Below are 16,042 nucleotides of genomic sequence, written 5' to 3'. Positions count from 1 at the left end.
TTTGCCTTTTCCCCGGGTCCGATGATTAGGCCTAAAAATCTCTCTGTCCTAATGGGTGGTATCGAATAACTACAGGACAACTGGCCGAACTGGTCCGAAGGGAGTAAGTCCGTCCAAGCTCTGTTGGCGACGTGGAGGAAGACCCTCGGGGTACCTGGAACCCAGTTTTGGGCTCAGAGGTCGCCAAAGGGGGGTCGGTCCTCGTGGTTGAGAGGATAAGAGCATAGTTGGATCGACTTTTTGGCTACTGAGGACACAAAAAAAAAAAAAATGAAAGAACCCACACCGGTGAAAGACCACATGCATGTACTGAATGTGACAAGGCTTTCAAATCAAAGGGAGAACTAATTCTGCATCAGACAAACCACACTGGTGAAAAACCATACAAATGTACTGAATGTGCCAAGGCTTACAAAACAAACCAAAACCTAATATTACATCAGAGAACCCATACTGGTGAAAGACCATATAAATGTATTGACTGTGATAAGGCTTTCATATCAAAGGAAGTGCTAATGCGGCATCAGAGAATTCACACTGATGAAAGACCATATAAATGTACTGACTGTGACCTGGCTTTCAAAGTTAAAGGAGTGCTAATGCAACACCTGAGAACTCACACAAGAGAGAGACCATATAAATGTACTGAATGTGACAAGTCTTTTAAAGCAAAATGGCACCTAGCACAACATGAGAGAACACACACTGGGGAAAGGCCGTATAAATGTACTGAATGTGACAAGGCTTTCAAGTCAAAGGGAAAACTAATTCAACATCATTTAACCCACTCAAGTGCAAAGCCATATACATGTGATGATTGTAGTAAAGCTTTCAAAACAAAGCAACAACTAATGCTCCATCTGAGAACCCACACTGGTGAGAAACCATATAAATGTACTGAATGTGCCAAGGCTTACAAAACAAACCAGCACCTAATATTACATCAGAGAACCCACACTGGTGAAAGACCATATAAATGTATTGACTGTCATAAGGCTTTTATATCAAAGGGAATGCTAATACAGCATCAGAAAATTCACACTGATGAAAGACCATATAAATGTACTGACTGTGACCTGACTTTCAAAGTTAAAGGAGTGCTACTGCAACACCTAAGAAATCACACTGGGGAGAGACCATATAAATGTACTGAATGTGACCATGCTTTCAAAGCAAAAGGGGACCTAACGCGACATGAGAGAACTCACACTGATGAAAGGCCTTATAAATGTACTGAATGTAAAAAGGGTTTCAAGTCAAAGGGAGATCTACTTCGACATCAGAGAACCCACACAAGTGAAAAACCACATAAATGTATTAATGCTTTCAAAACAAAGCAACAGTTAATACTTTTTCAGAGAACCCACACTGGTGAAAAACCATACAAGTGTAATGAAAGTAACAAAGCCTTCAGGACCAAGGAAGAGCTACTGTGGCATCAGAAACCCTCCTACTGGTGAAAGACCATTCATATGTTCTAAATGTGACAAGACCTTCAAAACAAAAGGACGGCAAATGCTAAATCAGAGATCCCTCACTTGTGAAAGATATGATTGTTCTGAATATGAGCAGGGTTTCAATGTAAAGCAACATCGAATACTTCATCAGAGAAACCATATCAGGAAGAACCCATAAATGGATGAATGTGACATGGCTTGTGTATCAAAGTTAAAGCTAATACAACAGAAATGTACACTGGAGAAAGGAAATGTAATTCATTTGACACCGTGTTCATTAGACAAGGAAACAGTAATACTGCCTGAGAGAGAACACACTGGCATTCTTGTAGAACATGCTTGGAATGGATTTGAATTAGGTTTACTTTTATGCCATTACTTTTTCATCATTTATGCTTTCCTAGCAGCTACTTGTGGTATTTTGTTTACCCTGTCCTCTTTCTTGTTTTTTCCCCAGTTCTGGACACATTGCTACTACTGAAATGACTGGCTCGTTGATTCTGGTGAAGCTAGTTAAGGCCTCTATTCATGCTGTTGTGCTGAAGGCATGTCTGAGTCTTAGCAGGGCACAGGATGCTGCCATTTGTACTGCTTAAATTTCCTGCCGCACCCATTTAAGCAGGAAGTACAATTTAGATGTTCGTTTGTACTGACAAGCTGGGTAATCCCACTGGACATACTTTCAGATATTCTTTCCCATTATCTGTTGTACTCAATACTCCATGTTGCACACAAGGGTCCCATCTTGGGATGTGCACTTAACACATGCTCCGTTAAGTTTATAATTGATTTACATGATTTTATGTGTGACCACAGATTGGATCTGTCAGTTGTTACTGAGTCTTAGCTTAATGAAACCCAGGCCATGCCATTGTCTCTGCCATCTCCACCTATATTATTAAGTGCAAGGATCACCTTGCCCAGTCTACAGGTGCAATTGACATCATTTTCAGAGCTTCCCTTACAGTCACTCTTCTATCTCCAGCTTCTTTTCTCAATCAGCAAATTGTATAACTAATACTGAAGTCTCTTCTATTTTTTTCTATTATGTACCTCCTAATTTATTGTCCTCTGAGTACAAATGTACTAAAGTCTCTTTAGGCTTTTTTCTGAGTATTTTTCTTCATTTTCTTCTGTCCTTTCTGCTTAACCATGGCTTCTTTTTGCTAGGTCACAACCTCCTTCCTTCTTGAGTGATGTGGGTGAGCCACTTATTCCTTGGGAAAAAATGGGAGAATCTTTTGAACCCTATTTAATTGCCATAGGTGGTGATAGATTTTCCTCTGTGCGAAAACAACATATTCTCTTACATAATTTAGGTAAATATGCCAGAAAAACTTTTGATGATCTGCATGAAGTTGCAGAGGAAAATCGAAGAATCAATGAGGATGCACTGGGTGATGCTCAACTTGATGTTTAGCACAACACCCTTAAGAAATTGGAAATTCAGTTTGGGGAGAAATTAAATGTGGTTTTGGAACGCAATAAATTCTATTCTAGATCACAAGGAAAGAATGAGAAAGTGAGTAACTATATAGCAGTATTGAGAGGTTTAGCTGCAACATGCGATTTTGGCACTTTGATTGAATTCTTAAGGGATTATCTGGTGAGGTGTACCAGTGATGAAAAGATTAAAAAAAAGTTATTGGCTGATGCTCCTGATCTTAAATAAGCTGTAGACCTCTCAGAGCACAGAACATACCGCTTTTTGTATGAGTGAAATGAAAGATACTGTAGATGCCAAGCAAGTTAGTGAAAAAAGGGTGTATAAGGTATCGGGAAGAAAGGATAAAAACAAACCTGTTACAACTGAAAATCCTAAGATAAAAAATGAATCTGCAAAATTCAAATGTTTCAGGTGTGGTAACTCAAACCATTTGGCCAACAATATCAGATGTCCTGCCAGAGGAATAGTAGGCAGGAAGTGCAACAAGTGGGGGCACTTTGCCAAAGTTTGGAGACATAAAAAATAATGTCACACAGATGGTCAGTTGTGAGGAGGTTCAGGGTGAGGATATCAACTTTCAAATTGCGGATAATGTTGGAGTCTCCAACAATAACTATCCTACATGCAATATACTTTTAGATGAAGTTCCTTTTAAGTTTTTTGCAGATTCATGCTCCCCTTATACTCTGATTAATAAATCCTATTTTATGGAAAATTCAAAGAACAAGAGCAAAATTCTTCTACCTCCTGACATCCATCTCGGAGTTTACAATAATGATCCCATACCATTGGTTGGAATGCTTGTTATGCAGATTGTTTCAAGAATAGATCTACCTTTGGGAAAGTGTATAACACAAAAAATGGTTCCAATCTGCTAGGGTGGAAACACCAAACAGATTTAGGAATCAAGCTGGATCCCAGTGCCCAGGAACCTGGCTATCTTGTAGACAAATCAGTGATTGGTAGTGACATATGTGAGAAGTTCCCTAAAGTTTTCTCAGACGTATTAGGCTTACTTAAAGGTTACCGCCACAAGATTAAACTTAAAGAACAGTAAAAGCCTGTAGTACATAAAGCCAGGTCTGTAAGGGACCCCCTGGAAAAGGAGTTGAACAAGTTGGAGACCAATGGAATAATTGAGAAGATTGAGGGCTCTGAATGGCTTGTCCCCATTGTTATAGCATCCAAGGAATGTGGTAAGAGTATCAGGTTGTGTGTCGATCTGAGAGATCTAAACGCTAATATTTGGGTGGACAGGCACCCCCTCCCTAATATCAATGAAATGCCCAGCGTCATACAGGGAGCAAAGTACTTTAGTGTCATTGGTCCCTCATCGGCTTACCACCAGATAGCTCTCCATCCCGATTCCAAAGCTCTCACTTCTTTCATAACCCCATTTGGTGCCTACCAATTACGTAGAATGCTGCTCGGATTGGCATCTGCTGCGGCAGTGTTCCAGTGTGTCATGCAACACATATTGCAGGGCACTGACAAGGTATTATGCTTCAGGACGACATCCTAATATATGGTGAGTCTGTAGAGGAGCACAACAAAATCCTTTAAGATGTCCTAAGAAAACTGAGCAAAGCTGGGTTTACCACACAGAAAGACAAATGCAATATTGGGGTGGAATCAGTAGTGTATCTTGGTCACACTATTACAGGTGAAGGAATAAGTCCCAACACTAGACTTGTGGATTCAGTCAAATTACCACCAGCACTCCCCAATAAGGAAGAGCTCTAGTCCTTCCTAGGCCTGGTGGAAAACATGTCTAAATATGTCAACATTTTTGCTGACCATGTACATTCACATAGCACCTTGTTAAAGAAGGGTACCCCTTTTGAATGGAGTGCAGAATGTAAAAATGAGTTCTCACATATCAAGCAAGCCATCACGGAAGCACCACATTTAAGTATGTTTAATCCCAATGCTGAGACCACCTTAACCACAGATGCTAGTATGAAAGGATTAGGTGCCTCGCTCACACAAATTGTTGAAGGGAAAGAAAAAGTAATAGCTTTTGCATCCAGAAAACGTAAGGATCCTGAGCGCAACTACTTCACTATAGGGAAGGAAGCTCTTGCTTGTTTTTCGGCAATATATCATTTAAAATTCTTTCTATAGGGAATGCCATTTACCATCAGAACTGATCATAAACCTCTATTCTCCACTAAATGCATTGAGAAGGCCACCCGCATCTCTAAGTGGGTGTTGGGTCTAGAAGGTTTTAACTATAACATGCTATATGTGCCGGGTGACAGGAACCAGGTTCAGACTGTTTATCTAGATTTCCTATTGATGTTGAAGATTCCTACACTAAGCCCCCTGATTACGCAATTCTTTCCATAGACATTCCAGCCATCAGTAAAGATGAACGGGAGAAATGTGCACAGGATGACAACACCCTATCGTCCCTTCAGGTCATCATTAGTAAGGGATGGCCCAAGAATCTCAAGGCAGTTCCTGAGGACCTTAGACCTTTCTGGATTGTAAAGGACGAATTGTCCAGCATTGATAACCACATACACAGGTGCAACAAGATCATACCACCCAAAGGCATATAGGAACGCATCATTGAGATTGCCCACAAGGTTCATCCCGGTAGGTGTATGACTAAAAGTAAGATCAGAAATGACTGGTTTCCCAACATGTACTCTATGATAGAAAAAGTGGTGAAGGATTGTTTGGCCTGTGGCTCCAGTGATAAAACTAAAATTACTCACAAGGCCCCCCTCCTTCCCATTCCTGTACCCTCCAAGCCATGGGACAAGCTGGGGCTTTTTCAAAGAAGGAATTCCTAATGATTTTATTACTGAAAAGGGGGTTCAAATTACCTCTGATGAAATGAAACCGTTTTTGGGGACTTTGTTCATCACTCACTTAAAATCCCCTTTTTATAGTCCAAAAGCAAATGGGTTGGTGGAAAGAGCCAACAGGATGATAAAGGATACCATCCAATTGGCTCTTGTCTCCAAAGAACCTTTTGATGATGCCATCAGGAAGATGCTATGGTCATACCACACTACTCCCAATAGTGTTTCAGGGGTATCTCCTTTTGTATCTCTCAAAGGAAGAAGTCCAGGTTCCAAACTGACCCCTAACTGGCTCAATGGTGGATGTCCTGTTTGGTTAGACAGAATGACTATCTTAGACAAAGTAAAGATTCATCAAACAGATTACAAATCCAGGTATGACCAGAAATGGGGAGCGAGCAACAGAGAGTGACACAAAGGTCAGTGGGTTGTTATCAAGAGACCTGATGTCAATCATTTTAAAGTTTCTGCTTTCTCTAAACTGTTGAGAATTAAATGTGTTAATAACAACTCTGTGGTATTGGAAGATGGCAGTACTTGGAGCATGGACAATGTTGCGAGATGTTCCAAAGTGTGCACTCCCGAGTTTGTCAAGGACGAAAGAACCGACGCATTCATCCTCCGCTCCAAAGAGTCCAAGGATGTCAGGAATCATCGTCCTCCAAGTAGGCAGATTGATTATGAAATGTAATTTTTTCAATTTCAGCATTATGTGTCAGCAATACTTCTGTTTCTAACCTTATTGTATTCTTATCTTTATTTTTTACTTGCTCTTCCATTTGCAAGGGAAGTGTGTTGTAATATGATGTTACATTACCCTACCTATTTTTGCTCTTCCACCCTTCTTTCCCTTGCCCATCTCTCACCACCATTCTATCCCAGTTGGTACTTACCATTCCATGGAATCTTCATGTGAAGCGCACAGTAGAATGTTCTGTGAGCTCCAAACATCAGTTGGTGCTTGAGGATCTTTGTTCAATAAACATAGTTCTCCTGTTCTTTGGAGTCTTCATTATTTAACTCCAGGGAATTCAGAGCAACACATGGGAGACAGCAACACTGACCATGATGGGGAAGCACATGGGGGCAGCAGGGGAAAGAAGCATGTGGAAGAGCGCAACGTGGAGTGTGTGTGAGAGGCAGAGAGAGAAAGAAGCAAAAGAGAGAGAGAGATGGAAAACTTGCTTCAGTAAAAGGTTTTTAAAAAGTCCCTCACGAGTGAGCAGAGGAGGTGCACAAGTCATCTTATGAAGAGAGTGGTAAAGAGGCCATGCTCCAGGGTAGGGACGAACACAAGATGGACAAGGAAATTGAATAAGAAGCAATGGAACGAGTGACAAAGCCAACCTATGGTAAGCATTGGCGGGCTCTATGGGCCAGATGTGTCAAAGGGTTTTACCCATTCCGTGTCTATAGGAAAATGAGTTCCACACATATGACCCTAAGCCCCTGTTGGTTCTTGGTAAGCTCACAGTAGGTCTTTTGGCTCAACATTAAATGTTATTTTTTTTAATGTAATGAACAAGATGGTGATGGATAGAATGCTTGAATTCGCCTCAGCCACTACTATCACACATGACTGCATTCCATTCCATTCCATTATTTTTTGCCCATTGCGCCACATTCAACAGAGGCCATCTTCTGCAGATCAGTACTGACCCTCCTCTGAAAAACAGTCCGCCCCTCTGCGTGAGACCATGATGCCTCTTGATCTGGCAAAAATTGGTCCTTTTTTAGGTTGAAGCCTATCCGACAGTGCAGCTGTCTGATTTGCTAACAACATCTTGGGGACATTCTAAAAGATTCCCTTTGAATGCATTCAGCCTATTTGAATGCATTCCGACCATTGCTTGGCATTGGCTTTGTGGTTTGCATCTCACATTTGGTTGCTTTCTTTTTGCTGGCTTTATTTTTATTAGGCTGTCCATCTTGAGTTGGTTCCTTCCCTTGCCCAAACCTTAATTACTGTATTCTTCCAACAGTACTGGATTGCTGTGAACAGGTCTTTTTATTTTATTTTTTTATTTTATGGAGTTTGTAGAGCGCGCAGCTACCCCCGAAGGGGTGTCCCGGCGCTAAAATCCAGGGGTTACCAAGTGAAAGGGGAAGTGAAAAAGAATGCGATGAAAAGGAGACTAGAGTAAGGAGAAGAGCCAGGTTTTAAGTTTGGCTCGGAAGATGGTTTCAGAGGGACAAAACCTCAGCTCAAGTGGAAGGGAGTTCCAAAGTCTGGCAGCAATGACACCGAAACCTCTGCCACCGGTTCTGGACAGTCTGAAACGGGGCGAGATCAGGAGGCGGAGGTCATTGGATCTCAAGGATCTGGTGGAGCGGGATATCGAGACCCGATTTTTCAGGTAAGTAGGACCGAAGTTGTTGACGGCTCGATAGGTAAGAGTGAGGACCTTAAACTGGATGCGGCTAGCCACAGGGAGCCAGTGGAGTTTCCTCCGATATGCAGAGACAGATTGACGGTACGGGATATTACCGATCAGTCTGGCTGCAGCATTCTGGACAATCTGCAGCCGACCAATCAGGTACTGGGGAGTCTTTAAATCTTGTTCTTATCTTGTCACATTTGCGGTGCAGTCAAAGACAGAGTTCAAATGTCAGGCTCTGTCTTCCAGGGAGCTTGGTGTTTACTTTTAAATCTCTGACTTCAAAGCAAGAGGATTTATGTAACAATCATACTGGCTACAGGGGATATGCTGGACAGAAGGCTGTACTATGTTATTGTTTTTCTAGCACACTATACAATGTAAATGTCTGTAAATGAACTGCAGATATTTCAGAATTAGGGCAGCACAAATGAAGCACATTTTCTTAGTAATTCTGAAGTGTGTTGGATACAAATATTTTAATGCGATAAAAGCAACTTGATACATGAGGTCATGACCCTTCCAACCATCTGTGTTTGTGTGATGTATACTTTCATCAGTATAACTGTATGTCTGTGCAAATATAATGGTAATTTCAATTGAAGATGTGTTGTCTGTAATGGCAGTATGCTACCACGCCATGCATATGCCACTTACCCTATTTCACTCTAGTCTTCACCACTCCACGCCACTGCACTCTACATTGCAACACTCCACTCCTCTCTAATCTACACCACTCTAATCTATGCTTGTGCTCTATACCCAGTACTACTGTACTATGCATTATGTTCTCTACTGTGCACCACTCCAATCAACTCTGAAACAATCTACTCTACACAACTGCACTCTGTGCCACGGTACTCTATGCCGATCTACTCTGCACCACTGCATTTTATGCCACTATACTCTACTCTGCAACACTCTATGCCTCTGCACTCTGTGCCATTGCTCTCTACCCCCTCTACTCTGCACCACTGTCCTCTATACCACTGCATTCCCTCTAAATGCATTCTACGCCACTCTACTATGCACCACTGCACTCTGCGACAGTCTGCTCTGCAACACTGCACTCTCTACCACTTACTTCCACGCCACTGCACTCTACTATGCCCCGCTCTACTCTACACTAATGCACCCTGCATCACTCCACTCTACTCTGCAACACTGCACTCTCTGGCACTGAACTCGCTGCCACCCTACTCTGCACCACTGCACTCTTTGCCACTCTACTGCACTCTGCGACAGTCTGCTCTGCAACACTGCACTCTTTACTACTTACTTCCATTCCACTACACTCTACTATGCCCCACTCTACTCTACACCAATGCACTCTGTACCACTCCACTCTACTCTGCAACACTGCACTCTCTGGCACTGAACTCGCTGCCACCCTACTCTGCACCACTGCACTCTTTGCCACTGTACAGCACTCTGCAACAGTCTGCTCTGCAACACTGCACTCTCTTCCACTTACTTCCACCCCACTACACTCTACTATGCCCCACTCTACTCTACACCAATGCACTCTGTACCACTCCACTCTACTCTGCAACACTGCACTCTCTGGCACTGAACTCGCTGCCACCCTACTCTGCACCACTGCACTCTTTGTCCCTCTACTGCACTCTGTGCCAGTGTACTGTACACCACTACACTCTACATCACTCCACTCTGCACGGATCCACTCTAATCGGCTCTGCACTTCTACACTCTATGACACTATGTCACTGCACTCTCTGCCACTGCACTGTATGCCACTACAACCTACATTGCTCCACTCTAATCTACTCTGCACTACTTCACTGTACAACACTGCACTCTACAACGTTCTACTGTATGGCACTGCACTCTACATCACTTTATTCCACTCTGCACCATTCCACTATATGCCCCTGCTGTCTACCCTGCGCCACTCCACTCTATTCCATACCACTGTACTCTACGTCAATGCACTTAACACCACTTACTCAAAACCAGTGCACTCTGCACCACTGCATTGTATGCCCCTACACTCTTGTCTGCAACACTTCACGCCACTGCACTCTACACCAATGCACTGTACGCCACTCGTCTACACTACCTCATGCTACAACACTACACTCTGCAACCTTGTACTCCCTGCCACTGAACTCTACCCCACTCTAATCTGTGCCACTGCACTCTACTCTGCACCACTCTAATGCAGTCTACCCCAAAGCACTCAACATCATTACTCTGTACGCCACTCCACGCCAATCTACTCTATGCCACTCTAATAGCAGATTCACGACTGTACTCGGACACTGCACTATATGCCTTCCTGCTCTGCACCACTCTATGCCAGTGCACTCTGCCCCACTTTACTATGCACCACTCCAGTCTAGGCCACTCCACTCTACCCTGCACCACTGCACTCTCCCCTACTGTACTCTCCCCTACTGTACTCTATGCTGCACAACTCTACTCTCACTGCGCTGTACACCAGTGCACTCCACATCACTTCACATAAAGCCAATGAACTCTGTGCCACTGCACTCTACACCAACTAATCTGCACCACTGCATGCAACACTGCTCTACATCACTGCTCTCTTCACCACTGCGTTATACCACACTACTCTGCATGAATGCACTCTCCACCACTGAACTTAATGCTACTCTACCCTGCACCACTGCATTCTATGCCACTGCACTCTAGTCTGCACCATTGCATTATGTGCCACTGCACTCTGCTTTTCACCACTCTATGCCAATGCACTTGACACCACTACCTGAGCCCCACCCTCTTTAATATCTATATGGCCCCTCTGGCGGCAGTGGCGGAGTCGTTTGGTGCCCAGATCGTATCCTACACTGATGACACCCAGCTCCTTTTTACCTGCACTAAGGGCTCTGACTTTGATGGAATGCGGATCAGAGACTGTCTGGGAGCGGTCTTTGACTGGTTTAAACAGCACAGTCTGAAATGTAATTCCGATAAATCGGAATTGCTTTTCTTTGGCTGCTCTCCTGATCCGAGATGGAAGGCCTGGTGGCCTCCCGACATGTACCCTCCGGCAGATGCCTCTTCCAAGGCAAAGAATCTTGGCTTCCAGATTGATGATGGCCTCTCATTTGGGCCTCAGATTCGCGAGCTCACAGGGAAATGCTTTGGCATTTTAAAAATGCTAAGGAAATTCCTTCCGATACTGTCCCTGGAGCATAGAAAGACCACTGTACAGGCCTTGATAGGCTCTCGCCTAGATTATGCGAATGTGCTCTATCTGGGATTGCCAAAATTTCTTCTTGCGCGCCTTCAGCTAGTGCAGAACTCCGCTGCAAGGGCCATCTATGGCCTTCATCGAAGAGCGAGTGCATCGGAGTTGCTTAAAATGCTTCACTGGCTCCCTGTCGCAAGACGGATTACTTTTAAGATGCTGACTCTCGCCTTCAAGGCGCTTCATCTTGCAGGGGCCAGATACATCAGGAGGCGCCTTGCTTTTTATCTGCCCTCTAGAACTTTGAGATCGGCGTCCTTGGCCATGGCTTCTGTTCCTCCCATCAGGCGGGCTAGAATTGGAGGCCGCTCTTTCTGGTACTTGGCACCAAGATGCTGGAACTTCTTGCCCGTCTCCCTCAGGAAAATCAGCAATCTACTGGTTTTCAGGAAGGAGCTGAAGACATGGCTTTTTACCCAGTAATTTTTCGGCTGCCCTGGATTTTCTCTCGCTCTGGTCTTTGTCAAAGCGCCGGGACACTCCGTGGAGTAGCCGTGCGCTATAAAAGAGCTGTACTAACATAACATAACATACACTCTACATCACTTCACTCTACGCTACTCACATCTATTCTGCACCATTCTACATCACAGCACTCTACGCTACTCTTCACCTCTGTTCTCTACCCTGCACCATTCCACGCCACTTCACTATACTCTAAAACAATCTCCTCTACACCACTACGCTCAACGCTGCTCTACAACACTCTGCACCACTCTACACCACTCTACTCTAAACCACTGCACTCTATGCCAATGCTGTCTACATCACTTTACTTAAAACCAATGCACTCTGAACTCTATGCCAATGCTGTCTACATCACTTTACTTAAAACCAATGCACTCTGAACCACTGAACTCTATGCTAACCTACTCTGCACCACTGTACCTTACACCACTTCACTCTAGGCCAGTCCACTCTACAACACTACTCCACTCTACAGAGCTCTACGCAACTCCCTCTGTACCATACCATGCTATTTTACTCTACTCTTTTCTATGACATTCTACTCCACTTCAATCCTCCACTCTATGCCACTCTAGTCTAAGCCACTTGACTCCACAACACTGTACTCCACTCTATACCATCCCACTCTCCTACAGCACTCCACTCAATGACAATATACTCTACAACACTCTACTCCACTTTATGCTACACCCTCAACACCACTCACTCTGTTCTACACCACTCCACACAACTCTACTTCACTCCACTCTACAAAACTCTTCTCCACTCAACTCTACTCCACTCTATGCCCTCCCACTGTTCGGCATTCTACACGAGTCTACACTTCTCCATTCCATGACTCCAATACTCCACTTCGCTCAACTCTACTCTACAACTCTCTATGTCACTTCACTTTATGACACTCCACGCCACTCACCTTTAGCCCACTAACACTTATTTGTGCTGAACAGCAGCCATGCTGGTGTACAACCTGGCTAAAATATATTGGCAAAGCCAACAGCTCTTGCATGTTTTTGGAATAGTCTTCTTCTATCACAAGCAACCATTTAGGCAGTGCTCAACACCAGGACACCTTAGGGTAACAGTTGTGCGCTAAAAATGTTATTAACATAACATAGGCGAGACCTATTGGCTCTGCCAATGATTGTTAGGATACAAGCCCTACCACTGGCAGGATGATGGGAGTCACCTTTCCTACCCCCAAGCAAAGACACACAGCTCACGTCCTGAAATGGCAGACCGTCCCCTTCACTCACAATGTAGTTTGCTTGACAGCCTTCGACATAAATGAAGAAACACAGTCATACCAGATTTACAGGAAGGGCTGTCTGTGTGTGACTGGTTTTAAACACTAAATAAAACCAAATGTAAGTGTGCATATGGGCAGCTTATTTTACACCAACAGGCTGCACTGCTTGACAAGCAAGGTGGGGAATCCCTTAAACAAACTCTCCCAGCACCCCCCAGAATCTGAAAATATGCCTAATAATAGAGGGTTTTAGTCAGGGGTGATTACTCTGAACTACACTCAGATGCTCAGTGACTTAACTACATGCAACTTTGGGTATCATGCATTTTGCCTATGCCATTCCTGTCATGAAATGTATGCACATTAATACCCATCTTAGTGTAAGCCATGTCACAGTCTTCAGTGTAGCCGCACGTTCAATAAGATGCGGTTGCTATTTGTATATGAAAATAGGATTAAAAACCGGCTGCATCCTTTCTCTGATTCACCCGATCAGCCACATCTCACAATAAAATATGAGAGAAGCAACCTGTTCTATGGTCCATTTCTGCACATTTGGTGCATTGTAGATGGGCCAATACCCTTTGGCAATGCGGTCAATCAGAACCTGATCAGAAGCCTTAAATATTGGTGAAACAAGTGTAAGCATTTGAGGATGTGATCAAGGATTTGAATAAGAGGGTGGGGATTCAGGAGTCTTTAAAGGCCTCACACACTTCCTGTTTCCTCTGTGGATTATGTTGTCGAAGGAGATGACTGTCTAGATTTAAACTATAGAAGTTCTTCGGTGGTAGGCATTTACATATTTACACCCACATTAATCACATTTATGCTTGTACTCATTTGAGTGTTTAGTTTATGTTGTTAAGTTTGTAGACATTTAGTATGGTTTGTAGGCTTATTTGTATTAGGGTGTGTGTTTTGTAGGTTTTACTTTTTGCATTCATACAGCCATTTTCTTCTAATAGATTTTGTTTGATCAATTTCATTTAAACCTTTTTTAATTTCATGTCTGTTTTTTGCAGCGTTTATTTTTTTAGTTCTCCAAAAATTACAGCTAAGCTATTCGAGTTGGATGAGACTTTATACTTTTTCTCTAATGGCAGTCATAAGACTCTGATGCAGACTATGGAGTTCCTGACATACCAGTAATTTCTTTCACCTCTGTGGTGGAAGTTCGAGGTGGTGCAGGAAATCCTTGATAATTAGTAAGAGGGGTACGGTGTGTCGGTGACGAAACAGATGTTTCAGTACCAGCTGCTCCTAGTTTAGTTTAGTTGATCCATTTATAGAGCGCATGGTTTTACCACCGGTGTGTCCACATACTGGAACAATTCAGAAAAGGGGGTGGTGATGAACAGAGCGTCTGAATTAAGCAGACCACTCTTACCCAGTCCAAAGATCAGGGCTTGATCCATCACCGTTATTTAGCTCACTGCACCATCCCAGCTCAGAAGAACCCGGCTATATGCAAATTAGTCTGTCCCTGGCCCAGTGCATCATGGGAACAGGGCAGACCAAACTACCAAGCCAATTCTTCACCAGAAAGGAGACAAGCTTCCGGGGACCGGTTTCTGGCATTTCAGCCGTCGTCGACCCGGCTTGCTTGAATCCTGATGGTGCAGTGAGCAAGGGACTCATGTCTGAGTATACCCTGCCACACCTATAGTGGCCAAAAACGATTCAGAAAAGGGGGTGGTGATGAACAGAGCGTCTGAATTAAGCAGACCACTCTTACCCAGTCCAAAGATCAGGGCTTGATCCATCACCGTTATTTAGCTCACTGCACCATCCCAGCTCAGAACCCGGCTATATGCAAATTAGTCTGTCCCTGGCCCAGTGCATCAGGGGAACAGGGCAGACCCCGGTAGCTTGTTTCCTTCCCAGTGCAAGAATTGGCTTGGTAGTTTGGTTTGCCCTGTTCTCATCATGCACTGGGACAGGAACAGACTAATATGCATATAGCCGGGTTCTGAGCTGGGATGGTGCAGTGAGCTAAAAAACAGTGTTGGATCTAGCCCTGATCTCTTGAATGGGTGAGAGTATTCTGCTTAATTCAGAAGCTCTGTCCATCACCACTCCTTGTTGTTAAATATTTTGTCCACCCTAAGCGTGGAAGGGTATACTCAGATGTGAGTCCCTTGCACATTGCACCATCAGGATTCAAGCAAGCCGGGCCGACGACGGCTGAAATGCCAGAAACCGGTTCCCGGTAGCTTGTTTCCTTCCCAGTGTAAGAATTGGCTTGGTAGTTTGGTTTGCCCTGTTCCCATCATGCACTGGGACAGGAACAGACTAATTTGCATATAGCCGGGTTCTGAGCTGGGATGGTGCAGTGAGCTAAAAAACGGTGTTGGATCTAGCCCTGATCTCTTGACTGGGTGAGAGTATTCTGCTTAATTCAGAAGCTCTGTCCATCACCACCCCTTGTTGTTAAACACATACTGGAACAGGCACTCCTCTGAACGCATACGAAACAACATTATTTGCATATCACAGCTGGTCACTCACTCTGGTTAGCATGGAAAATTTAGTATGCTGTTAGGAATAACCATGTCTTCAGTTGTTTGCGAAATTTAGCTTCGCATGGTTCTGTTCTTAGGGCCATTGGTAGAGTGATCCACTCTTTTGCTGTTGGGTATCTGAAGGAGCGTGCCCCCATTCTGGCTTTAGATATTCTTGGTACAGTCACCAATGCCCTACCCTTAGATCTTAGGTTTCGGCATGGTGTGTACTGTGTTAACAGTGGTTGTAGGTACAGTGGGCCTTTTTTTGATAGAATACGGTGGCAGTGGCACATTGCCTTGAACATGATTCTCTTCTCCACTGGTAGCCAGTGCAATTCTGCCAGGGCTTTCTTTGCGGAGGCTCTTTTCGGGAGGCTGAGTACTACTGCTGCGGATGAGGAATGGAGCCACAGGTGGGTGGTGGAGTACCTGTAATAGGGGCCTTAGTACGCACCAGGTCAGGGTGCAGCAAAGTCTTAAACGAGGTG

At 44.0% G+C, this 16,042-nt stretch overlaps 1 protein-coding gene across 1 annotated transcript in view; it reads left to right on the top strand.

Moving 5' to 3' along the window:
- LOC147706739 (uncharacterized) overlaps nt 1–6,709 on the top strand; it is a 90,256-nt gene extending 83,547 nt beyond the window's left edge. The window contains 1 exon segment of the mRNA XM_086925575.1: nt 278–6,709. Within this exon segment, the coding sequence (XP_086781701.1) occupies nt 278–1,460 (1,183 nt within the window). The 3' untranslated portion in view covers nt 1,461–6,709.
- The last annotated feature ends 9,333 nt before the right edge of the window (nt 6,710–16,042 follow it).

The sequence above is a fragment of the Lissotriton vulgaris genome, chromosome 6 (assembly GCF_964263255.1).
Source record: "Lissotriton vulgaris chromosome 6, aLisVul1.2, whole genome shotgun sequence".
Lineage (NCBI taxonomy): Eukaryota > Metazoa > Chordata > Amphibia > Caudata > Salamandridae > Lissotriton > Lissotriton vulgaris.
This window is presented reverse-complemented; position numbering and strand designations above follow the sequence as displayed.